Raw genomic sequence first — 22,704 nt, 5'->3', positions numbered from 1 at the left:
TGGACTCCACAAGTCATTCAAGTATAGGTTTACTTACAGTTACAAAGTTTAAGACTTTCATTACATAGGTAGTGAAGACTTTAAATTAAGGTGGGCTATAAATATTAGTGTAATAAATTGAGCATATATATATATTAAATATGATAAAAATCTCCCTTCTGTTCCTGAGTTACTGTGCTGTATAAACACCAGAAATATAGAAAGTCAATGTGAAGTTGACCTTTGACCTTTTTAATGTAAAATGCCATCATTTCATTATTATATGGTAAAACATTAACATAGACATTTATAGTCTGCTAGATCACAGAGACCTCTAACCTCCAGAATGTAACCTACCAATAAGGAGGTTAGAGTGATATAACAATTGGAAGGTCGGAGGTCGGTGTGAGTGTGCACATGAATATTAGGCAAGGTGCTTAAGTTTAGAAAAAAGGACTTGCATTGTTTCTGTGTAATTGGGTGAATGAGGCTTGTAACTGGGCTTTGAGTAGGCAGAGTAAGGTGGAGTAAACTCATCTTTTAGTTCAAGACGTTGTGCAACATGAAGTTAAATCCCCTTCAAGTCTTCTAGACAAATCATTTATCAAGAATGGGGCAGTCATGTGGTCACTGTGACGTTCACCAGTTCATCCTTGAGTTCCAGTGAGTGTTAGTGTTAAATATGAAAACAGTATCTGTTTCGCATGAGTGGGATTGATGAGTAACCTGAAAACAAAAAGCTACAGGCGACATGAAGCAACGCAGCAATTTGGAGCTGAACTGACATGTTGTTCAACCACATCAGAAAATAAACGGGTGATCTTAGATTGTTGAGTAATATCAGGAATATAACATCTTACCAAACTAAATCCAGTAATTAGACCAACGTTACAAAAACAAATATGTCATTAAAAAAAAGAAACGTGGTCGTTTCCTGCACACTCGTGCTACAATAATCTGACTCCTGTGGAAGGAGAAGGAAAAACAGAGTAAATTTTAAGGAGTAGAGGAATAAAAATAACTTTCTTTAAATGTGACAGTCAAGTGCAAACTAAGCTCAGGACAGGTATCAATCTATCGATGCTGTACTGCTGCACACAGCATCCACTTAAACAGGCTAATGCAAGGCTAGCAATGAAGAACCTCTGACCCAGAGAGATAGTAAAGCTGAGTATATCGGTCAAAGTTAGCATTATTGTCAAAAACCATATGTACAGATGATGCACAGAAACACTAAACAACTAAAAAATAAAAAGATAAAACTTTAATAAAAGCCTTATATGCAACACAACACACGACAATACAGTCTTCTATACACAATCCAGCAATGCAACCAAAGCCTGGTAAGCAGTGATGAGCAGTCAGGCAGTCAGCTTTCTGTTCATACATAAAACAATAAAGTAAAAATCTTGTGTATGTCCTTTATGACAGTGTTTCTCAACCAGTGTGTCCATAGAAATGATCAGGTGTGCCGTGGTTCCACCTGATTAGTACTCTAAGCCAGCGGTCCCCAACCCCCGGGCCTCAGACCGGTACCGGTCCGTGAGTCGTTTGGTACCGGGCCCCGAGAGTTGAGGCTCAGGTGTGAAATGTATGGTTTTCAGGGTTTTTATCGTTTTTCAGCGTTATTTTGTTATCGTTTTTATCGTTAACTCGGTTTTCCTTGGTCTTTTCACGTGTGTTATGAATAAATCTTTTTTTTTTCGGTACCGGTACTAGTTTTATTTTGTTGTATTTATCCGCGACACCTTAAAGGCCGGTCCATGAAAATATTGTCGGGCATAAACCGGTCCGTGGCGCAAAAAAGGTTGGAGACCGCTGCTCTAAGCGACCAGCGTAACGGGCAGAACAATTATATTCTCTTCCACTAGAGGGCAGTACAGCTACCTGCTCTAATTAAACGGGTTGCCAACTGCCAGTAAAACCGAAGAAGACGAAGAAGTGTGAGATGAAAAGAAAAAGTAGCCAATCTAACCTGGGTCCTGGAGAAAATTCCGACCCAGATGAAGGCCCTAGCACAAGTAGTGGTCAGAAGAAAGCAAAAAACGTATACTGGGGACAAACTGAGCCAATTCCGCTGTACCTGGTGCGCGGGGAAAAATGACCAATATACTTTTTGAGACATTTTTGTTTAGTGGTGTGTGATTTTTCTAATTTTTCTTAACACTGACCTGTGTGTTATTTAAGGATACAAAAGGCACCTAACTCAAGGGATAAACCATTGTTGTTTCTACACATAACACACAACTTATCACTGAACCAATTTTAGACACTTTATTACGAGGAACTTGTTGCAAAAACACATCTTACCATGTCTTTAGCTCAGTCCAAAAGAATGCCAAAGGTAACACAGTTTGACAGGTATAAAATTGAATTTTTACACAAACAAGGTTATTCCCAAAGAGCTTTTAGCCAAAAACTTGGCATAGCTCAACAAATCGTAATTAGAAATGTAGACATGTGGAGGACAAAAGAAGAAATGGCAGCACTAAAAAACAAAAAAAGTATCTGAAAGTCATTCAGCAAAAACCTGACGTAGTACCTGAGAGACGAATCTGGCCCTTCAGTTATTTCACCTGCTGTTTGAAGTCTCATTAGTAATGGTCTCAGTGGAAGAATGGCTGTCAAGAAGCCACCCCACTCACTTACCTATTTCCTACCAAAATATAAAGGAATGAGTGGTAGCTCAAGACTATAGTTAATAAGTTGTACATAATGTCAGTGTGGGTTTTGGACCAAACCAGTTTGATCAAGCAATTAAAGTTCATTTTATCTTACATAAAATAAGTATTGATATATTTAATATATACAGACAATAAACAATGTTCCTCTATAAGAGGAACAATAAACTCAATTTCTGGGCTAAGTGAGCTAGAGTTGTATTTTTGTATTTTATATCCTTCATATCGAAATCAATCCACAGAGTTTTACAATTGGTTCTGTTAAAATCAGTTCAAAACTGTCAATTTAAAGCATCTAATATGTGAAAAGTTGCATGAAGGATGTTAACAAACCGCACATTTTGTACAAACTTCTATTTATTCTGAAAGGAGTCTGTGGCCGTGATCAATAAGATTATAAACCCCCCAAATTGCCTTTTAAGTAAAAATCCTCCTAAATCTTTTGAGGCAGGAGCAGATCATACCCTAAATCCTGCCTTTAGCTCACTCATACTCCCCCAGCTGTCCCAGCAGATGGTCCAACCCCCTGAAAAACACACATAGAAACACACACACACACAGTATTTCTCTCTTAGTAAACAGACACACTCAACACACACACACACACAGCTCATTCATACTGACAGCTCTGACCCAGGTGACAGGAAGAGAAAGCAGGAGAGAATCAGGGATGAGAGGATGGGGTTATGTACAGGAAAGGAGAGAGTGAAGGAGCGCAGTCCTCTGAGGGAATGAGAATTGGATGTGACATGACAGCAAACCAGACAGCTTGTCTTTGCCATCCTCACCGACAACACAGAGCGGCTTTGAAGTCAGATTTTACCTTGCGCCTTTAACGCTGACTTTTCTGACCCAGTTTTGTACAACTCACTGTGTCACTGCAAACTCTCTCAGCTGTGAACACCGGCAGCCTCACAGATCTACTCACTTACTCTGAAGAGACGAGGAAAAGCAGCAGGAGTCACAATCACTCCATTGACTGTTTCCTCCTCTGACCGTTCAACCCACCAAACATAAAAACTAAAATGATGTGCGCGTGACTCTCAGAGTCTGGCATCCCATTTCCTGACAGAAGGAAGCACAAGAGGAGTGTGTCTGTGTGTTGTCATCCTCACCCCCCTCTCGCACATGCTCGCACACTTGCACATCTCACCCCTGACTTTGTCTCATGAGTCTCCTTTTGATGAGTAGCCTAGCTGAGGTCGCGCCCCCTTCCATTCACCGCAGATGGTGGCACAATAACAGGCGGAGAGCTGAAACAGACTCCCCCTGAGACGCCTGCCGCACCCCGACACTGAGCCACGCAGCTGCCACAGGGACCCTGGTGATATAGATACCCGTACACCCCCCCTGAAAAAACCCAGACCAAAAGTCTAAGACTCGTAAAATCCACAAAAGCCTCACCGGGGATCTGGGATCAGGAAGCTGAACATACACACAGAGAGACTCATAAAAGTGGGAACACACAGAAACACATGCACCCTGGTGCGACTGCTGTCTCGCCGGATTCTGAGCTGAGAGCAAAAACAAAACGACGGATGGGACAGAAGAAATAAAAAACATGTTGATGTGAGTCAGCTGATGGCTCAGTCTACACTTCAGCTGCACTCAGTGATTCCAGAAATCACATCACATGGTTTTTAATGATGATTAGAGCATTTTGTTTGGCTTCCAACACAGCACAACTCAAGAAAAGTAACAATTTCAGCCTCTAACGCAGTAAACAACTCTAGAATCTATATGAAGGGATCACAGTCCTGAGTTTTTGGATTCTTTGTTATTGTTGTTACCTATAAGACTGCAAAAGTCTGTGATGAGTTTTACAAAAAGGGAAATTAATTCAGATATGAGCTCCACTGTTTATTTCTTTATTTTTGTAAAATTCTCTCAGCATGAAGCTGGCAGGATTTGCAGGAGATCGATCGCTGCAGACTGGGTGAGGACTCCGAGGGCAGTACTTACGACAACACGGCCACACTTAAACACACACCCGCCCACGCACGCACAACCAAAACAGTCTGCTGTGTGTGAAAACTCGTGGGCCGTGCCATTCAAACGGAGTCTGGCAGAGATGAATGCGGGTGGATGTGAATCAGGTTTATAAACGGCAACGAAAAATCGGAATCCGAGTGATAAATGTGATAAATGTCAGCGCGACTGATTCATTTCACGGTAGTTATTCAGAGCAGGACACAGACAGCGACAACTATGACAGTGATAAATGCCAAGGATATGATTTACGTAATTGTTATGCAGCGTTAATAGAGTTCGTTGTAACCGAGACGTTTGGCGGGCGACAATGGGGCTAAAGCCGTGTCGTTTCTTCATGTGACACCGAGGCCTGGAAAGCGGCAGGTTTTCATTTTGAACAGTCACTTCGCCGGCTCATCTCGCTGATTAATTCATTAAAAGTTTTATGAAGAATGTTTTGTTCTAATTAAAACCTATGTCAAAGATGTGAATTATCAGCATGAGAAAACAAATTTGTTTCTGAATTTGCGGACGATCTCTTTGAGAATGATGACCACTCTGTGCACCCTGTTACGCATGCCCCAGTGGGCCGACACATCCGCCATCTGGTTATTGTGTTTTCTTGCATCCTCATTAACCTGCTCTCTTCTCTGCTTCACTTCTAGTGCTGATTGTCTGCGGAGGAACACCTGCTGAGCCTCGCCTCTCCTCCATCAGCATCGGTATTCCTCAGATGCTTTTTGAAGTTTCGCTTATTATCAGATGACTTGGGAGTTGCTGCCTGCCTCTCTTATTTGTGTTCAACACTTGCAAGTAAATTTTCTTTTGTAGAAATAAACGTTTCCTGAAAGGCAGCAGTGTTGTGGCATCTCTTTTGAGCCATGAACCCTTCAGTTAGTGCAGGGGCAGGCAGCATTTCTCCCCAGAGAGCCATACTGACTTCAATAAAGTAAGCAAAGAGCCAGACATTGGATAACTCAATCGAAACCAGGTTATATTTAACATCTTGCCAGTTGTCTGAAATATACCACTGCATAGATCATTGATGAAACAGACTGCACTGAAATTGAGTTAAACAGCGGTACAGACTTCCTGCAATCATTAGTCTTCAGATTCCTGTGCATGATGCCTATGATCGACTGGCTGATTCATGGGTGTTGTTTTCCTGTTTGCTATGTCGGGCCCAAAGGCTATATTTTACCCTTGTGAGTTTATAATTTCTTAAAGTAAACCCATTATGCTCATTTCAAGCTCCATATTTTTATCCCTTGACTCTATTAAAGATGCTTTGCATTAGGGCTGCACAATTAATCGTTAGAAAATCGCGATCTCAATTCATACTTATGTGCGATCTCATTTCGAAATGACAACGATTTAAAAAAAAAAAAGAAAAAAAGATGACGATTGTACCGCATTTTGTTCCGGGACATAATCTGCATGAAAACAAGCGCTCACTCTTCCTGCTCAACAAATGACAAGGGCGGAGGCTTATACCACGTGATACAGAAGTCAGCTGGCAGGGAAAAAACAACGGAGAGCACGTGAGAGATGATGAAGTTGTAAAGGCCAAGAAAGTAACAGGAGAAAATCCGTCCCGGTCAACCACCCAAACATCAATAACGGGAACCTTATACAGCGCTTCCCCATACCCGTCGAACTCCGGCAGGCACAAAGAAATTACGGAGGCTATCACTTATCACCTGACCAAAGATATTTATATTGGAAAAGGAAATCGTGAGAAAATCGTGATTTCAATTCTAAGCAAAAAAATTGTGATTCTCATTTTATGCAAAATTGTGCAGCCCTACTTTGCATGATTCAGAAGTTCAGTATAATGCTTATTTATCTTATGCAGGGTTGTTGTTGTTGGTCTTGTTGTAGCCCCTCAGTTCATCTACTGTCTAAAACAAGCTGTTTCAATGCCTCTCATTTTATCCAACTTTTTTCTGATTGGCTGCCCCTTGCAAATAGAAAGTTATAACAGCGGGTGGGAGGGGCTAAGAGTCAGAGATGTGTGTGCGATGACCATAACTCGATATCTGCTCTCACTGACATCATAAAGAGCCAAGAGAATGAAAAAAAAAACTGAACCAGAGCATTTGAAGCAGTTTTTTGCTGACAAGGATTACTTGTACATACACTTACCTCATTATCATCATTGTATCAACTGTAATGTATCATCATTATTATAACAGCATATTTATGGTAGAAATTCTGGCTGAAATTATTTTCTGCCAGAAGTTGTTTGACTTGTGCCTGTTTATAGGATAACCCACAGTCAGGTTAGGAACCATTGCTCCGGGAGAAAATCCCCCACAGATGTTAAATAAGTATATGTTGATGTAAGGTAATGTAATCGCACACAGCTGTAGAGAACAAAGAATCAGATTTCAAACTGAATAATCCATTTTAAGACACCATGACCGAGGCCACAGCACTTGGCGGTTTATTATCATTTCAGTCATCTTTAGGAGCAAATACTTGCATTGCAATTATCTGCAGGCTAGTATTGAGTACTTTTACCCTGAAGGTAATGTGCATTACAGGCTGACAACATAAGCATAAATGAGTGCGGGATAAAAGACAAAGAAAAAAAAAATCTCTGTAACTGACCGTGTGAAGTGGTCCACAATCGCTCCCACCAGTTCACCCACTCTGTCCTGGTTGGGGCACAGCTCGCCTCGCTGCAGGCACAGCAGCACGTCATCCTGGGAGGACGTGTGTAACGCCACCATCTGGTCGACCCCGGTGGTCACGCTCACTCCGGTAAACTGCGGAGAAAGAACACGTTAAAGAAAGATCTCAGGCAGATCCAAGCTTCAGCTCATGCTTTGTATGACTTTTTCATGTAATATGATACACTGACAGATAAATAGTCTTTAGTGAGGGTCTTAGAAATAAATGAATACATATATTTTAATAATTTTGGTGCTTTTATTGATAAATTGCTTGTTATTTTTTCTGATTATGGTGGCATTGGAACTCCATACCCTTTACCTCCAAAGGAGTATTTCATAACCGCTGCAATGCTATTTTTATTTTAGCAAAAGACCAAAGGCGAGAATTCTCCTTCCTCTAAAGCCTCATGCATGACCTGCCTATAGGCTGAGTGACCTTTAATATTCATCGACACAGATTGCAGCATTGGGGATTCATTTGTATAAAAGTGTCAGGGATTATCACATCAATGTACAAAACCTGTGAGTTTAATACAGTACAGCGCAGCATATCTTGGATCAAAAAAATTCAATGCCATAAATGAAGCCGGCGGATTATTTCTGCTCAGAATATGTAAGCTGGAGGTGCACGTGTGTGGGTGCAGTGAAGGGGAAGTCATGAGCTGTGACCCAGTTGGAATTAATGTACTGATTTACCGCAACGGAGGGAGAGGAAGGCGGCGGGGTGCAAATGAAAGAAGGACTAAGAGAGAGGAAAGAAATATACCCATATAGGTCAAAGACAAAACCAGAGGAGACATGCAGACAGAGAAAGTGTCATGGGTTTTTAGAAAGCAAATGGAAGGACAGAGTGGACTAAGCCTCTTACGGCCTCCAGCCATACAGGTTAATCCAGCAGGGACGACAATGTGCAGGATGTCCCAGCACCGACAAACGCTGGTTAAACCTGCCCTTCAGTGAAGGGGAAGCTGCACAGCTGATCTAGCAGCGTGATACTTTTTACTGTGTTCCAAACATATTTTATAAATTACATTACTTTACTTTGTTCTATTGTATCTGCAGTACTTCTCTTTGCAGTAGCAGTGCTTAAATTACAGCTCTAAAATAACACAAGAAGGATTTGATTTGAGGCTCATTTATGATCTTTTCAGTTAATTGTTTACTTCAGTCTCACTAAATAGACAAACAAACTTTGGCTGCACAGTGCAAGACCATATCTTTTAGGTGCTCACTCTGTCAACCCAACAAAAACATCTAAAAATATCCAATTCATAATTACAATATAAACGTCACAAATGCAACTGCCCTGCATTAGACATTAGTGGCTGTTTTAAGTTTTTATACTTTGCCTTGATTATCTGCTTTATTTTTATGATTAAGGTTTAAACTGGAACATAATCTAGGGGTGTCAAACATAAGGCCTGTGGGCCAGAATTGACCTGGCAAAGACCCCAATCCAGCCTGCTGGATGGCTTTGGAAAATGTGAAGGAGGGCAGGAATTTTGGACTTTTAAGTCTTTTTTTGCTAGTTTTACAGCTTTTCCTTCCCATAAAAATCTCCCTCATTCACAAAATGATAGATATCTGTCATTTTACACATTTCTCCTTACAATTGAAGCTCAAAGACTCATGCTGACTGATTTCTTTCATTTACAACAGCAGCATTTCTTTACCATGTAGGAAAACTGAGAAATAATGTTGAACATTGCACTTTTTTGTCGTATCTCCTTGATTAAATCTGTAGTTAAACTTTTTACACCAACAGAAATTGGAGTTTTACGGGTTCAGCCCACAGAAAATCAGAGCGGGCTGCGTGTGGCCTGCAGTATAAAATGAGTTTGAGGTCCCTGATCTAGGAGAAGACTTCATGGTAGATAAAACAAACCTAAATTCAATCAAGACTGACTCCAAAGACAGATAATACAAAAAAGCAAGACATGTCCCCCAATAAATTGTAAATTAGTATCTATGGGAGACTTCTATACCTCAAAGATCACACTCTTTCCTGTTTTATTTTGAAATCACTGCTCCTTGTGTATTCCTTTCATTTTTATTTCTTCCTTTTCCTTGTCCCCCCTCATTGGTCATCATCTGCTCCACCTTGATTACTCCCACTTGTTCACTATTTGCCAATAGCTCACCTGCAGTATATAAACTCGCCTTCTCCTCTGTTGCTGTGAGACTGTGTTGTTGTGTAAAGTTTTCCAGTGTTCCTATTGTTTTTAGTATTCCTTCCTAGCAGTCTTTTAATTTCACTTTGATTTCTACTTTGAACATTTGACTGTTCTAAATAAAAGGGGCATTTTTCACATAGTTTATCTTATAAACAAATCAAAAGTTTAATGACTGGAAATACTCCAGTGTGAGAAACGTCCATTAACTTTCTATCAGTTATTTAAATGACTAAATGTTTTAACAGTAACTATTTAAGCTTACAATATGTTTATGCAAAGTGAATGCTTAGTTTTTAATTTTGTCTACATTTTTTGAAGACTGAGTAAACATAAGCGCCAGTTAAAGTCAGGTTTTCTGAATTTGACCAGTCAGAGGTACAGAGCTCGTGTTTTGCTTCAGGTTTTGACCTCAGCTGTGACCTGGGTGATATTTCTGGTGTGAGAGTCAGAGGTGCACTGCTTCTTTAATGCTGTATTCTGAGTTTCTGACCTGGATAAGACTCATATTCCTCTTTCTGAGCACCACAGTCTAATGGCACCAGCTATCTTTAGCCGCTCCGCTGCTGCATAATGATAGTTTTTAACCCTCTGGCATGCAAGCGCTCTTTCTCTCCACCTCTCTTCTATCACTGCTGGACGTCCAGCTGTGCTGACTCATTACATCTCACGAAGGTGTTCTCAGTAAAAAGCTATTTTACATTCAGTACCTGAGTCACCTCAAAGTCTGATGGCACTTGGTAATCTCCAACTTTTGCTGGAATCCATCTTAGTCTCAGATTCTCTACGAATTTACCTCAGTGAGGAACTAATGTAAGAAAAAAAATAGGATGGAAATATCATAAACTAGTCAAACAATTACATAAATCTCAATGTTTTAGTTCAGTTTAAGAAGTTTTTCTGGCCAAAAAAGAAGGTGTGCTACTAGCTATTACAAAACACACACAGCCACTTTATTAGGTACAACAGTTAAACTGCTCATTAAGTCACTAATCAGCTGATCACATGGTGGAAGCGCCATGCATTTAAAGATGCAGACACTGTAAAGACAAAGTGGATTTTTAAATGTATGTAATATGTATCAGAGAGCAAAGACGTTAGCTGCTTGGTCAACAGTTCTAGAGTTGGTCTCCTCCAATCTTGACTGCATGCTTACAGCCCTGCTTTAAGACGCCTTAAGTCTGTGTGGTGATAAAAACATACTTTTACCCGAGACAGAGGTAAATGCCAAATGTCCAAGAAGGTTTTTCTAGCATTAAATGCACCATCACAGTACCATAGAGGTTTGGCTAAATGCCTCTACCTGAAACAATACCCCCCTTTTTTTAGATATAAAAAGAGACCCAGTGTTTCATATGTTAAATTCTTTAGTCAACCCTTCACTTTCTGTATGTTTTCCCAAAACCAAGGTTCATGCATCAAGCTGTAGAAGAAAATTATGATTTCTGTTATTTCAAGAGAACTTCAGCATCATATTAAACACTTTCAGCCTCTTGCCCTGCAGAGCCAGCAGCCCTTTGAGATTCCTGATCCAGTTTCTCAGCTGAGGTTCGCCCCATATGGCAGAAAATCTAAAGCTAAGCTTGGCAGCTGCCTCCCAAGCATGACCCCGGCGTCACATGTTGACAACAAAACCTAACGTACACACACAAACACTGACTGACTGATCAACAACCTCACAATTCTTAAAGGTCATCAGCCCTGAGAGCCAAAGGAAGACAGTGTTCGCTCAGTGTGAGTCCTCTTATTGCTCTTGTACTTGTTGATGGATGACTGTGACCTGGGTCAAACAGGACGGAAGATGAGTAGGTGCGTGTGTGTGTGTGTACACAACTGAGGGGATGGAGTAAGAGATAAAGAGCAGCCAGAATAAAGCACAAAACGTCTGGCCACATTCATAACAGCTGTTATTTTTGTATTTGTACCACACTTTAAGGACAAAACCTTTTATAAACCTACGTCTAAGGTGTAAAAAGAAAAAAAGTGCCTGAATTAAGTTAAAAGACTGGTTTTATAAACTAGGAAACACCACAATTATTCACATCTTTTCTTGAAGGCTTTGCTCAGCAAACATGGTCAAAATACTCATGTTATTTCCTCAGCTGAAAAAAGTCAAGATAAATCTGCCAGCTGTCAATATTCCTGCTTCGGTGATTTTCTACCACCAAAGAAAATTTTTCCAAGTTGCCTGTTGCAGACCTGGAAACCTTAGGTACAATTCCAGGGCTCTGTGTCCAGCTAATCTCTTACTCGGCTGGCCAGTGCTCCTTAGTGCAAAGACACGCTCAAGATGAGACTTTAAAATAAATCTACATAAATCTCCTGGTTTTCAAACCTTAATCTAACAGTAGTCCACTTTCTCTGTTTTGTAACAAAGAAAGCAGTCTGATTGTTAAATGATTTGGTCACTAAATGGTTATGAAAAGAGATATTTTTGTCAAATTAATTTGTGAGTTTCCTCTGTGATTTGTCTTGGTTTTGTTCTGTGTTTCGTTCTTCAGGAGCTAACAGGAGACTAACTAATGGCATGAGCTACACCTGGGTCCAGTGAGCTTGGCTGAAAAAGCATGTTTTTGCAGCAGTTGCGTCTCCCTTGCTTTCTGTCCTCATTTTGACATCAGCCTTCTGATTTGTACTTGCTTTCTGGACTTATTTATTGCCGCGCATTTCACTGACTTGCTGTACACGAGTACAATAATATGTTTCTTCAGTGCTTTCATGCATGCTGTAATGTTCCACTTAAGTGATATTTGGATGGTTACAGTTCCTGACTTGGGAATCTACTTTTTATGTGCCTTTACATAATAATGTGAAATCTTGGTAATTTTCATGCTAATATCAAAATTTTCTGTCTAGTCAAGGTTCCTCCAGCTGGAAGGCCACAGTTACAATCCATTTTAAAAACTGTTTATCTAGTTCACGTCTGCAGGGGTGCTGGAGCGATCGGTCACAGGCCACGAGGCCTTGACACCTGTGGCTAATCACAATCCCCAATTACCCTAACACAGGAGCGTCCAACTCTCAGCCTCAAGGGCTGCTATCCTGCAGGTTTTAGATGTGTCATTCAACACATTTGATTTAAATGGTTAAATTACCTCCTCAACATGTCTTGAAGTTCTCCAGAGGCCTGGTAATGAACTAATCATTTGATTCAGGTGTGTTGACCGAGGGTGATATCTAAAACCTGCAGGACACCGAACCTGGAGGCCTGGAGTTGGAGACCCTTGCCCTAACATGCATGTCTTTGGACTATAGGAGGAAGTAGAAGTAGAAGAGAGAGAACATGATGGCCTGTGGATTCAAACCAGTGCAGCAATGAGCCGTCCAGTTACAATTAAATCTCAGCCACAAACATTATATGCAATATATGTGTTTGTACTATTTATCAGAAATGTATTATGATGAATAACTCTGCAAATTCTACACCAAAAGAGTTGAGCAGACATTCAGTCACTCTGAGACCACATGAAAGCACAAAATAAGTATAAGGACAGTAAAGTGAATTTAGTACTGACTGAAGCAATTAATGAAAAATGAAAGTATTTATTATTGTATTAAAAACTGTAAAATCATCATATGGTCTTATGGTAAAAAGTCAGTGCCTGCAACTATGAGCATTGTTGGGGACACACTATGTTTAATCAGTCTGGGGTTTAAGGGTGAGAGTGGTGCTCTAATGCAGTGAGTTATAATGTAATCAGGCTGTGGAAATGAGTAACATATGCTCAGATCCCAACAGGGTACGTTTGCAATGCTGGAAATATTGGATAAAGACAGCAGGAGTGAAGGTAAGAGAAGCGATTTATTCACTAGAGAAGCTAGCAAATGAGTCTGTGTGTGAGCTTGCATTCAGAGTGTATGTTCCCCCATGTGAGTACTTACTGAGTCTAAAGGAAGCTTCTTCAGAACCTTATACTGTTTCTTTGGCTCTAATTTGTAGATGTACTTGTCTGTGATGAGCAGGCCTCGGTCTGTGCTCTTGTTGAACCTGTTCACCTGAGAGAGCAGAACAGGGGAAAGAAAAAGCTTTAGCATGTTTGTTCATTTTCTATTTTCTGTGAAGAGCCCTTCATGCCTCTTGCAGGATCTTTTGGGTTATTTCATTTCAAAAACAGGTTTGTCCTTGTAAAGCAGCAAAGAAGCAACACACAAGAAAACATAAAAACGACTGTGGTGGGTCCGTGAGTCGGGGGTTGCTTCAGTTCACTGTATCAAAGGCTACGTAACTTCAAATATAACTAAGCTCTACTCATAACTTAGGCGAAGCCCTCAATGTTCACTCCCTGATATGGAAAGTATGGCCATTATTATCCCCAGGGAGACGATAAGAGGTTCAGCACGAGGTAAAATAATAAGCACGCTTCATTCAGGTTAAGGGAACTTGAGGACTGAATTCATAGTTCAGTTCCTTTTTATGATTGATCCTCAGATTACTTCCTGAGAAGGCTGTGTTCACTGGTGGAACATGAAATATTGAAAGATGAGCTGTTACAAAAGAGAGGAAGCATGAGGGGGTGGAATGGGAAACACATCGAACCAGAAAAACATCCCAAAGCTAAAAGGAAGCAGCAGAAGAAAGAAACTCCTTGTGGCTACAAAACAGACATTTCCATTTCCCCGTGTTCTTTCCCCACATACTGTACCTTCCTACAGAAGCTCGAGAAGAGGACCTGACTGTACTCGTCTTTGTTCTTCAGCTCCTTAGAAATTCGGATGAAGCCGGCGCTGGTCTGAGGGCAGTCTCGGGCCTGCAGAAATGAAAGACCAGTATTATTTCAGGAGGTCTGTTGAGGCCACCATCATCAGTACAGATGGAATAGGAATGCACTTTGCTGTTAGTCACAAAACTCCAGGTGACCTCTCCCAGCCTCTTTTAAGCCTTTTTATTGCTTTAATTCCATAAGCAGCAGATCAAAGCTCAAGGCCCCCGGCTGCTGTTACGAGACACGGAGCCTGACGTGCCGTTTGAGAGGGACCAAAGCTGATGAGAAATACATTTGGTGGTAAATCTAACACTCTGTTATAGTCTTCCTCCTATAAAGTGCAGCTATCACGGTCATTTTTTAAACATTTCTCCTACAATCTATTTTACATGCTTTAATATATACAGTACACGGTTTAAAGCTGTGGTTCCCAGACTGTGTGCACTGAAGAAATCCAGGTGTGACCATCATACATTCATTTTGCAGTAAATAACTGCAGACAAACTATATAAATAAATTCAGTGTCTGTATCAGTACTTTCTGCACACTCGTTTCCCTTAAAAAATCTCTTCTATCAAAGTGAACCACAGTCTGTTTGAGGAGTATTATGACAGCATGACACATCAAAGGCTCTGACTGACAGCAGGGAGGATACAAAGGGGAAAACAGCTCACTTTCTTGTGTGAATCAAACCACAACTAACCACCAGTCCAGCCTATTCGCCAACTAAAGAAAAGAGAAAAAAAATCAGTAGGGAGCATAGAGGAAAGTGGAACTGCCTAATGGCTTCATTTGCCTGGAGATGTCAACGTCCCTTAATGTGAATGTGTGCTAACATGACGCCAAGAAAGCCTAAAGAGCCACTTGGAAACCAAATATCCCCTCTGAGAGAAACTAGGCCTACTTCAAAAGAGCACCGGATGCCAACCAAGAGGCTCCATGACCGCCTGTTAATTGGTGTGAAGGTGTTTCATAAGGTGATGGAGGCAAGGTGACACTTCAAAAAACTACATCTCTCTGTAGTCTGATGGTGTAATCAAAACAATGATGTCAGAAGACAGAGGATATATTTTTCACAGGGATGCATACTGGTGTACTCTTATATTATGGCTTATCGTTTGGTGTTATTTGGAAACGGTAAGTATCCAAAAAACCTCTTAGTTTTTAAACTTGTACTAGCTTCCTTGGTTTCAGAGGTAAATCTGAGTGCTACTGAGTGAACTGATACGCTAGTGTGATTCCAAATTTCTACCAACAGCTAAGATTCAACATCTCTGACTATATATAAAAGATGAATGTAGCCACCATTTATGCTGAATAGGAAAATATGTTCATTTAAGTAATATGAAACAGGGCAGGTTCAGGCACTTTTCAAAATCTTCCTTTGTTGAAGCTTAAGACTGGACATGAACCCCCTGAACTCAGTAAACTTACAATCACAGTAAGGATTCAGCCTGACTGAATGCCACGATGCATGCACTAATCTACAGGTCACTGTGGAATTAAATGCAATCACATGAACTTAGATCCCTGAAGGAGGCCAGCAAGTCAGGGGCCGGCTGACAAACTAGCAAAGGGAATGACTCAGGACTCTGCGGCAGTCACGCTCATGCTCCCCGAAGGCATCTTTAAAGTCAGAAAACAACCTCATATTAGCTGGTAAATGAAGCAACTGTAGTATTCATCAATAAAGGGCTGTGTTCACATGAACAGCCCTCTTTTGGTCACAGCCCAAGGCACATCACATGCACAGTATACATTCACAACAAAAGATGATCCTATACACAGCTGATTGTTCAAGTCTTTTTTCATTACTGTGATGAATTTGTGTGAAAATTTCCTGCCAGTGGGCTGCAAAATATCCAGCTGAACTAACTAAATGGGAGTCATGTGAAATGACAACTGCTTAAGAAATTCTTCTGTTTTGGAAATTCACGAGGCAGAAAAAACAAGCAGAAAACTATAAAACTACAAAATGCTTTAATGTTTTTATTAGTTCACCAGTGTTTGAGAATCTATGTCACTATTTTAACATTGATATGTTAAAATATATATAAAGAAATAAGTTTTGTTTTTTGTAATTTTGAAATCATCATTTCCAGGGAAGCCACTGAGACATATTTCTACTGTTTTTTGGTTGTTGTTTTCTTTTAAATCTGGAGTGGAAAGTGTAAAAACGGCAGAAAAGTCAACTCCAGCTTTTCAATAAAATGCATTGCAATATATTTCAGGTGATTTCAAAAGTAGTTCTGCTTTTCTAGCTGAGATTTAGGTGTGCTGTCTGAATCACAATAATCGCAGAATTAATGGCTGGTTTCTTAGTTTTAGTTTTGCCATCAAGTTTATTTGGTGGTTATAGTTTGCTTTTATTCCCAGTTTATTCTGCCTCGCGTGTGTTTCTCGTGTCTTAAGTATAAATCTGTGTTAGGTGTTCTCATGTTCAAGAGCTAGTTTGTCTTGTGTGTTTATTATTCAGTTTTGCCTCCCATAATTGTGTTTCACTGATTGCTTGCACCCAGGTATTCTCCACAGCTGTACTCATTTCCTCTAAGTAGCCTGTGTGTACAACAACCCTCAGGTTTAATGTGTCTTGTTGGTGTTTTCTCTCTGAAAATGTTGCCAATACATTTTTATTTTGCTCACATGTTTTACTTTCTCGCAGATATAGTTCCCTGTTGGATTTTCTTTGTTTTTTTTTGTACTATGCTGTCACACAAAAGGTCATCAAATGCACATACAAGCTTCCATTTTGTCTGTGTGTCACAGTGACGTCACAGAAAGGTGGATGACAAAATCTGGATGAGCCCTACTCCAGATTTCTGGTGGTCTACAAGTGAAAGTTTTATACTTTTCCTTTGTTATCTGTAAAACTTAATGCACATATAAGAGTGGCATTATTTTTCTAATGACATCTTAGACATGTGATTTTTTTAATGAATCACTTTAATGAATCACTATATATATATATATATATATATATATATATATACTTCTTTACACTTACAGTTTTATTATTGTTTTGCTCACTAGTAGGTTTTCACAGCTAACTTGTCTACAAAGACAAACTATTTGCCAAACTGTAGTGAAACTATGAAAAGAGTGATGTAAACTGGAAACAGAGACTGTTCATCTTCAGACAGTAAATGGTAAGACTGCAGAAAAGTCGGCATCTTTTAAGCAAACTTTAGGAGCACCAATCTCCTAGTGACCTATCCATCCATCTTTACTGATCACACATGGTAACAGTCAGCATCTACTCACCAAAAAGTGTGGCGTGCATGTATGTGTGTGTGTGTGTGCGTGTGTGTGTTGCCTCATCTTTGCATATTAAGGTGGACACTCACAAATTTGTGAAAGATTTCATATCTCAAGAGTCCAAGTTTCTTGCTTAAATAAAGGTAAAATAAATCAAGTGTCTTCCAGAGGTCAAAATAAATCCTCAACAAATAATTTTACGACCTATTCGTACATGATGTGCTGAGAAACAACAAAGGTACCCAGGATTTATCTTGTTACTACTGTGATTCTTACATTTGCCAGGTAGTCCCTCTCCCAGGCTCGGCTGACTCCCCAGTCTTTTCTCTCTCCGCTCAGAGCCGTCAGAGCTGCCACTTTGGCCCGAACCTCCAGCATGTCAGACGGCGGGATGTTTTTCACGATCTGCCTCGCCCACCACCTGACACCGAGGGATGAGAACGAGACAGCATGCCATGAGGGTGGATATTACTTCAAAGGCCCAAAGAAAGAAAAGTTGGAGGAACAGCTTTAAGTTAAAGTCAGATAAAGGATAAAAATCAGTGATCCAAAACTCACTCAATCACACAGGCAAACACTGACTCGACTTATTCTGCAGCTACTGAGAATTTAGTGACCTGAAGAGATGAGTTGATTTCAACACATGTGCTTAAAAAAAGAAACCAGATTTTTGCACACTTTACAAAATTAAGATGAAAGAGACGGAGGAAGAAAGCAGGCAGGGTAGAGAAGAGGTGGAGAGAGTGGTGGGGGTGAGGGAGACGAAGTGAGGATAAAGAGGTAAGGATGAAGAAGAGGGAGTAAGACTTTAACCCTAATGGATAGAATTAGGATTAGGTTAGGGTTTGGCACTTAGTTCAGATAGTTAAACCTAGGGTTAAGAGGCTTGAATATGTATAACTCTATGTGCAGTTGGGCAGGCAGCAGTCACTTTATGGGAAACACTGCTAACAGAGAATAAATTCCAGCTAAAATATTGAACCACTTATCCAAACAACTTCAAACTCGGGGCTGTTCTTCCTCAAACCCCAGAAAAGATCCACCAAGTCTGAAGTGGATCAAAAGAATGGCAAAGAACAGACAGATGAATCACTCTCGCATCTGTGAATTCAGGCTTTAGCCAGCAGCCACTTCGCTTAGCTTAACAAAAAGGCTGTAAACAAGTAGTAAGGGCTGTTTCTCAATATCTCTAAATGTTAATACTTTACTAACCTCTAAAACTAATCCACTAATTAGAAAGTTACATCTCTTTTGTTTCATCTGTAATAAAGTGTCTAAAGTGTTTCACATCTAAGCAGCAACCTCTGGGGATGAAAAATGAAGCCAACATGAAAATCCCCAAAGCGGCGTTTCCTAAAACTGCCACTTCAGCTTGGCTCCAAAATCAAGTCAATCCCCAGAGACAACGATTTGATAACACCCAAGTTTAAAACTGTGTGACTGTGCATCATGTTGGTAGGGTTCCCATGGACGCAGTAGGATGGACACTGCTTCTTTTGGCTGAGCTTTTATTAAATATATAATGACACAGCATAATATGTCAGTATATGTAATGTAAAATATCCTTAGTATTTCACAGACCACACAGAGTTGCATATTTTTATGTGCTCTGACCTGCGATGCAGCATGACTGTGATGCTGTGAAACTGCGACAGTGCTGCAGGCGGCGTCGGCCACTCCAAGCTCTTCCCATAGTCAGCCATAGTTCGCACATTAGCAAACCTCCGCTCCACCTCCCAGAAGTGTGCCTTGACCTTGTAGCGCTTATAGCAGCCCATGATGGCATAAATGGCCCTCATCCGCCGGCACCTTGCACGAGCTAGAGTCCCGCGCCACACCTGTTAAAAAAACAACAACAAAGGGGCGTGTGAAAGAGACAAAACAAGAGAAAAATTATTGCCTCTGCATCCCACAGCACTTAAGAGAAACTTTTCCTCCAGTTAGAGTTCCAGGTTTCTCTGCAGTTATAAAGTAGGTCAGAGGAAAGAGAAAAGAGAAGGGTATTTCATTGAGCAAGCGAAGTAATTGACTTTAATGCAGCTGTGCTCTGGATCGCATTAATTATCCCAATTATTGTTACAGGAAATTAGGATTCAAGCTGGCAGATGAATTTCAGTCAAACATAACCAAGAGCCACATATTCATGAGCCTGAGACAAACTGCAGTTTCTATTCTGATACCTGGTGGAAAAATCACTGTATGTTATTAACTTCAACACACCATCTGAACTGTTCCTGATGCTGAATTAGATGTCAAACTATCACATCAACGGATCTTTAAAATTAAACATTAAACCAGCTGTGAAGCATGGTGACACTTTCGTGCCTCACCTTTTGCAGGAAAGTCACCAGGATGGGGATGAGGTGGTTTCTCTCCTGCTCCAGTGTGAAGAGAGACCGCGGCGTTCTCACAAACAGCTTTGTTTGGCCGTACGCAACGTCGTCCTGGAAACCGTGCTGGATGACGATGGCTTCAACAGCTTCCCTGTCTGACGCCATCAGGTGGTTTGGCCAGGTGTACTCGCACGTCATTTTATACCTGAACAACATTCAGCAAGAATCAGAGACGATGATCACATAAGTGTTTGCAGTCTGACCTCAAACTTGGGTAGAGACAGTTGATGTCAGTGAACATCACTAACTCTGCTACCTGAGAACGTGAGTTTTCAAGTGTCAGATTGAGGGATCAATATCAGAAGCATAACCGAGAGAATTTTCACTTTCACTGTGATTTTGACATTTGCACATTTTTGTGCACCATGAACTCTTAACGAGGGTCAGACTTTATCCAGATGCCTTCTGTGATATCCAGAGGCATCGGAGGCAGATATCTTAATTTATGGCATTAGAGTCAAGTGTAGCTTTGATTAAAATTGGAGAAAACATTGTGACCACACCAAAATAACAAAATGTTTTTGCTTCCTTTCATTGGCTCTCATTAAAAAAATTTAAAATCGGTATTTAATTACTTACATGGCCATGCTTCTGCCACATCTGCTGAGACCTTATTCTAATGTAGCACTTTCCTGCTCCCAGACAATTTTGTAACTTTAACTTTGACATTTGCTGTCGTGCCATTGTGCACCTGCTGACAGGCCGTTAAAGAAAAACTCAGGAGTTTATGAGTAACACAATCACATTTGAGCTTTCCAGTTTCCAGATCGGGCTCACTGCTACTTCCTCTTCTTCCCAACAATGGAATTCAACTTGAAGGTTTGCTATTTTGAAACTGTGGAGGAGATTCAGCAGATGGTCAGAACAGGACTTTAATCCTAAAATAGCTAGGGTGCTTGCAGTGGTGCAGAATTACACAAGAAGACAACCCTGAAGGGAAAGCAACCACAGTATAAATGCTGAACATAGTCTGACAAATGAAGCCATAAACGTTTTCTTTTTAATTACCACCAGGGTGCGATCCCTCTAGCTCCCAAAAAAACTTCCAGTCCTGTGGAAGTCTGCCCTCCACTTTGTTGTGATGGGACCTCTAAACACTGTCCTGATGGCTAATGACTCATTTTCTAGTTTCAGGTCATACTAATTAAATTATGGTCATTATAATGACTTGTCCAACACGTAGTGACTTCAAAAAATACAAAACATATCATGCATAAACCAGGCTGGTAATGTTGGTAATGTGTTGGTAATGTGTTTTTTCTTTTAGCCAACTTTTTGACTCACCTTAAATGTTAACTTTAGGTCTTTTTAGTCGTGTTAGGTTTTGTTAAAAGAGGCACCAATTGTCAAATAGTCTAAATCTCTTGGGTAGTACTATTTACATAAATGTGTGTCGTCTTTTTAAGGTTTCAGATCAAAGTACATTTTGGGTTAGAAAGGTTACTTTTTTAAAAACTTTTTAACACATTTTACTCATGGTGTTACACTCCGCTGCTGAAGAGACCACTTTACTAGACCGTAATCACGTTGTCTTACCTCTGCAGGAAGCGAGCATAGAGCTGCCTGTAGGCAAAGCCCGCCCTGCGTACCCTCACGTTCTCCAGCAGGCCAAGGTAGGCCACCTGGTGCTGGCAGCGGGCGTCATCAAACAGCACCGGTGACTTCATTTCGTTGGGCTTTATACATCGCACATAGTATGGCTCCTGCAAAATAGAACAAGTTGTTCAGCTGGCATGGTGTGAGCTTTCTTTGGCTGTATTTCAACAAGCCTGTTTGCATTTTCAATAAAGTGTTACATCACTGGTGACACAGCAACACTGCACTTGGACTGATACTCTGAATGTATCTTTTCATAACACTCTTGTTTTATCACCTGCACAAACTTGAACAGGTCTTTGATTTTTCTCAGTGTTCGCGTCACCGCTGCGGTCATCACTGTGCGAGTAAATAAACTGAACTCAGCTTGGAAACTGTCAACTGTAAACTCTGGCAAAACTGGCAAACTGAGTTCAGTGACCTTAATCAGACTTGCAGAATGTTTCAACAAACGCCACAGTGAGCAGCTGAGCCTCACAACAGCCCAGCCCCGCACAGCTACTCGCTAGCAGCACGCCGAGCCGCACTTTAGATGAAGCAGGGTCATGGCTGGATGCCTGAACCTTGACAGTTATACTGGGGATGCACTACATCCTGTCAAAGAACTGGCTGTTGTGTTTTCACTGATTTAACTGCTCTGTCCATTAAAGACAAATAAGGCGAAGCACTTTCTGACACCAAACACTGATCCCTGTGCAGGCTTTGCCTGGAGTTTCGACTCAGCTCGGCAGCAGTTTGAGAAATGTCAGAAAATGAAGGCTGAGAGGAAATGAAGTGGGAAGCCTGAGCACAGGTGCTTCAGTACTGCTGCTGAAGAAAACTGTCTGCTCTTTCAATGTGACCTACAGCAAAAAAAAACCTTCAGGCATGGAAGTTTACTTTCATTTCACCTCAGCCACATCATGACGAGATGCTACAGCAGCCCGGAAGCAGGCCATCCAAAAATAACAGCAAGAAATGTCAGACTTCAGTCAGTGAGATGAGGCCAGGCGAGGTGAGGTGCATATTTTATGTACCACCTCCATCTCCTTCTCCTCCTCAGCACCCTCTAAACGCCACAAAAAGACAGATAGGATGAGGACAACTTAGAAACACTGCTACTCCCTGACACCATAAGGGACAGACTGCGATGTATACATGTAAATGCTACACCTCTTCTTCCTCTTCCGATGTTTATTATGCACCATCCAAAGGAGACATCACACAAACACATTGGAAGTCTCAGAATAGTCTGTGAGTCATGCAGACTTACAGGGACCAGAACCGCCTATAACTGG

The 22,704-nt window shown here is 40.8% G+C and overlaps 1 protein-coding gene across 2 annotated transcripts in view; it reads right to left on the bottom strand.

The window, feature by feature from the left end:
• myo1g (myosin IG) overlaps nt 1–22,704 on the bottom strand; it is a 64,353-nt gene that overhangs the window by 18,565 nt on the left and 23,084 nt on the right. For both annotated transcript variants that reach the window (XM_006794377.3, XM_006794378.3), the window contains 7 exons: nt 21,368–21,534; nt 19,769–19,976; nt 19,053–19,276; nt 17,715–17,859; nt 14,124–14,228; nt 13,363–13,476; nt 7,245–7,402 (listed from right to left, as the gene is read on the bottom strand). In XM_006794377.3, the coding sequence (XP_006794440.2) occupies nt 7,245–7,402; nt 13,363–13,476; nt 14,124–14,228; nt 17,715–17,859; nt 19,053–19,276; nt 19,769–19,976; nt 21,368–21,534 (1,121 nt within the window). The remainder of the gene's footprint in view (nt 1–7,244; nt 7,403–13,362; nt 13,477–14,123; nt 14,229–17,714; nt 17,860–19,052; nt 19,277–19,768; nt 19,977–21,367; nt 21,535–22,704) is intronic.

Source organism: Neolamprologus brichardi, chromosome 22 (assembly GCF_056152115.1).
Source record: "Neolamprologus brichardi isolate AB-2024 chromosome 22, ASM5615211v1, whole genome shotgun sequence".
Taxonomy (NCBI): Eukaryota; Metazoa; Chordata; class Actinopteri; order Cichliformes; family Cichlidae; genus Neolamprologus; species Neolamprologus brichardi.
This window is presented reverse-complemented; position numbering and strand designations above follow the sequence as displayed.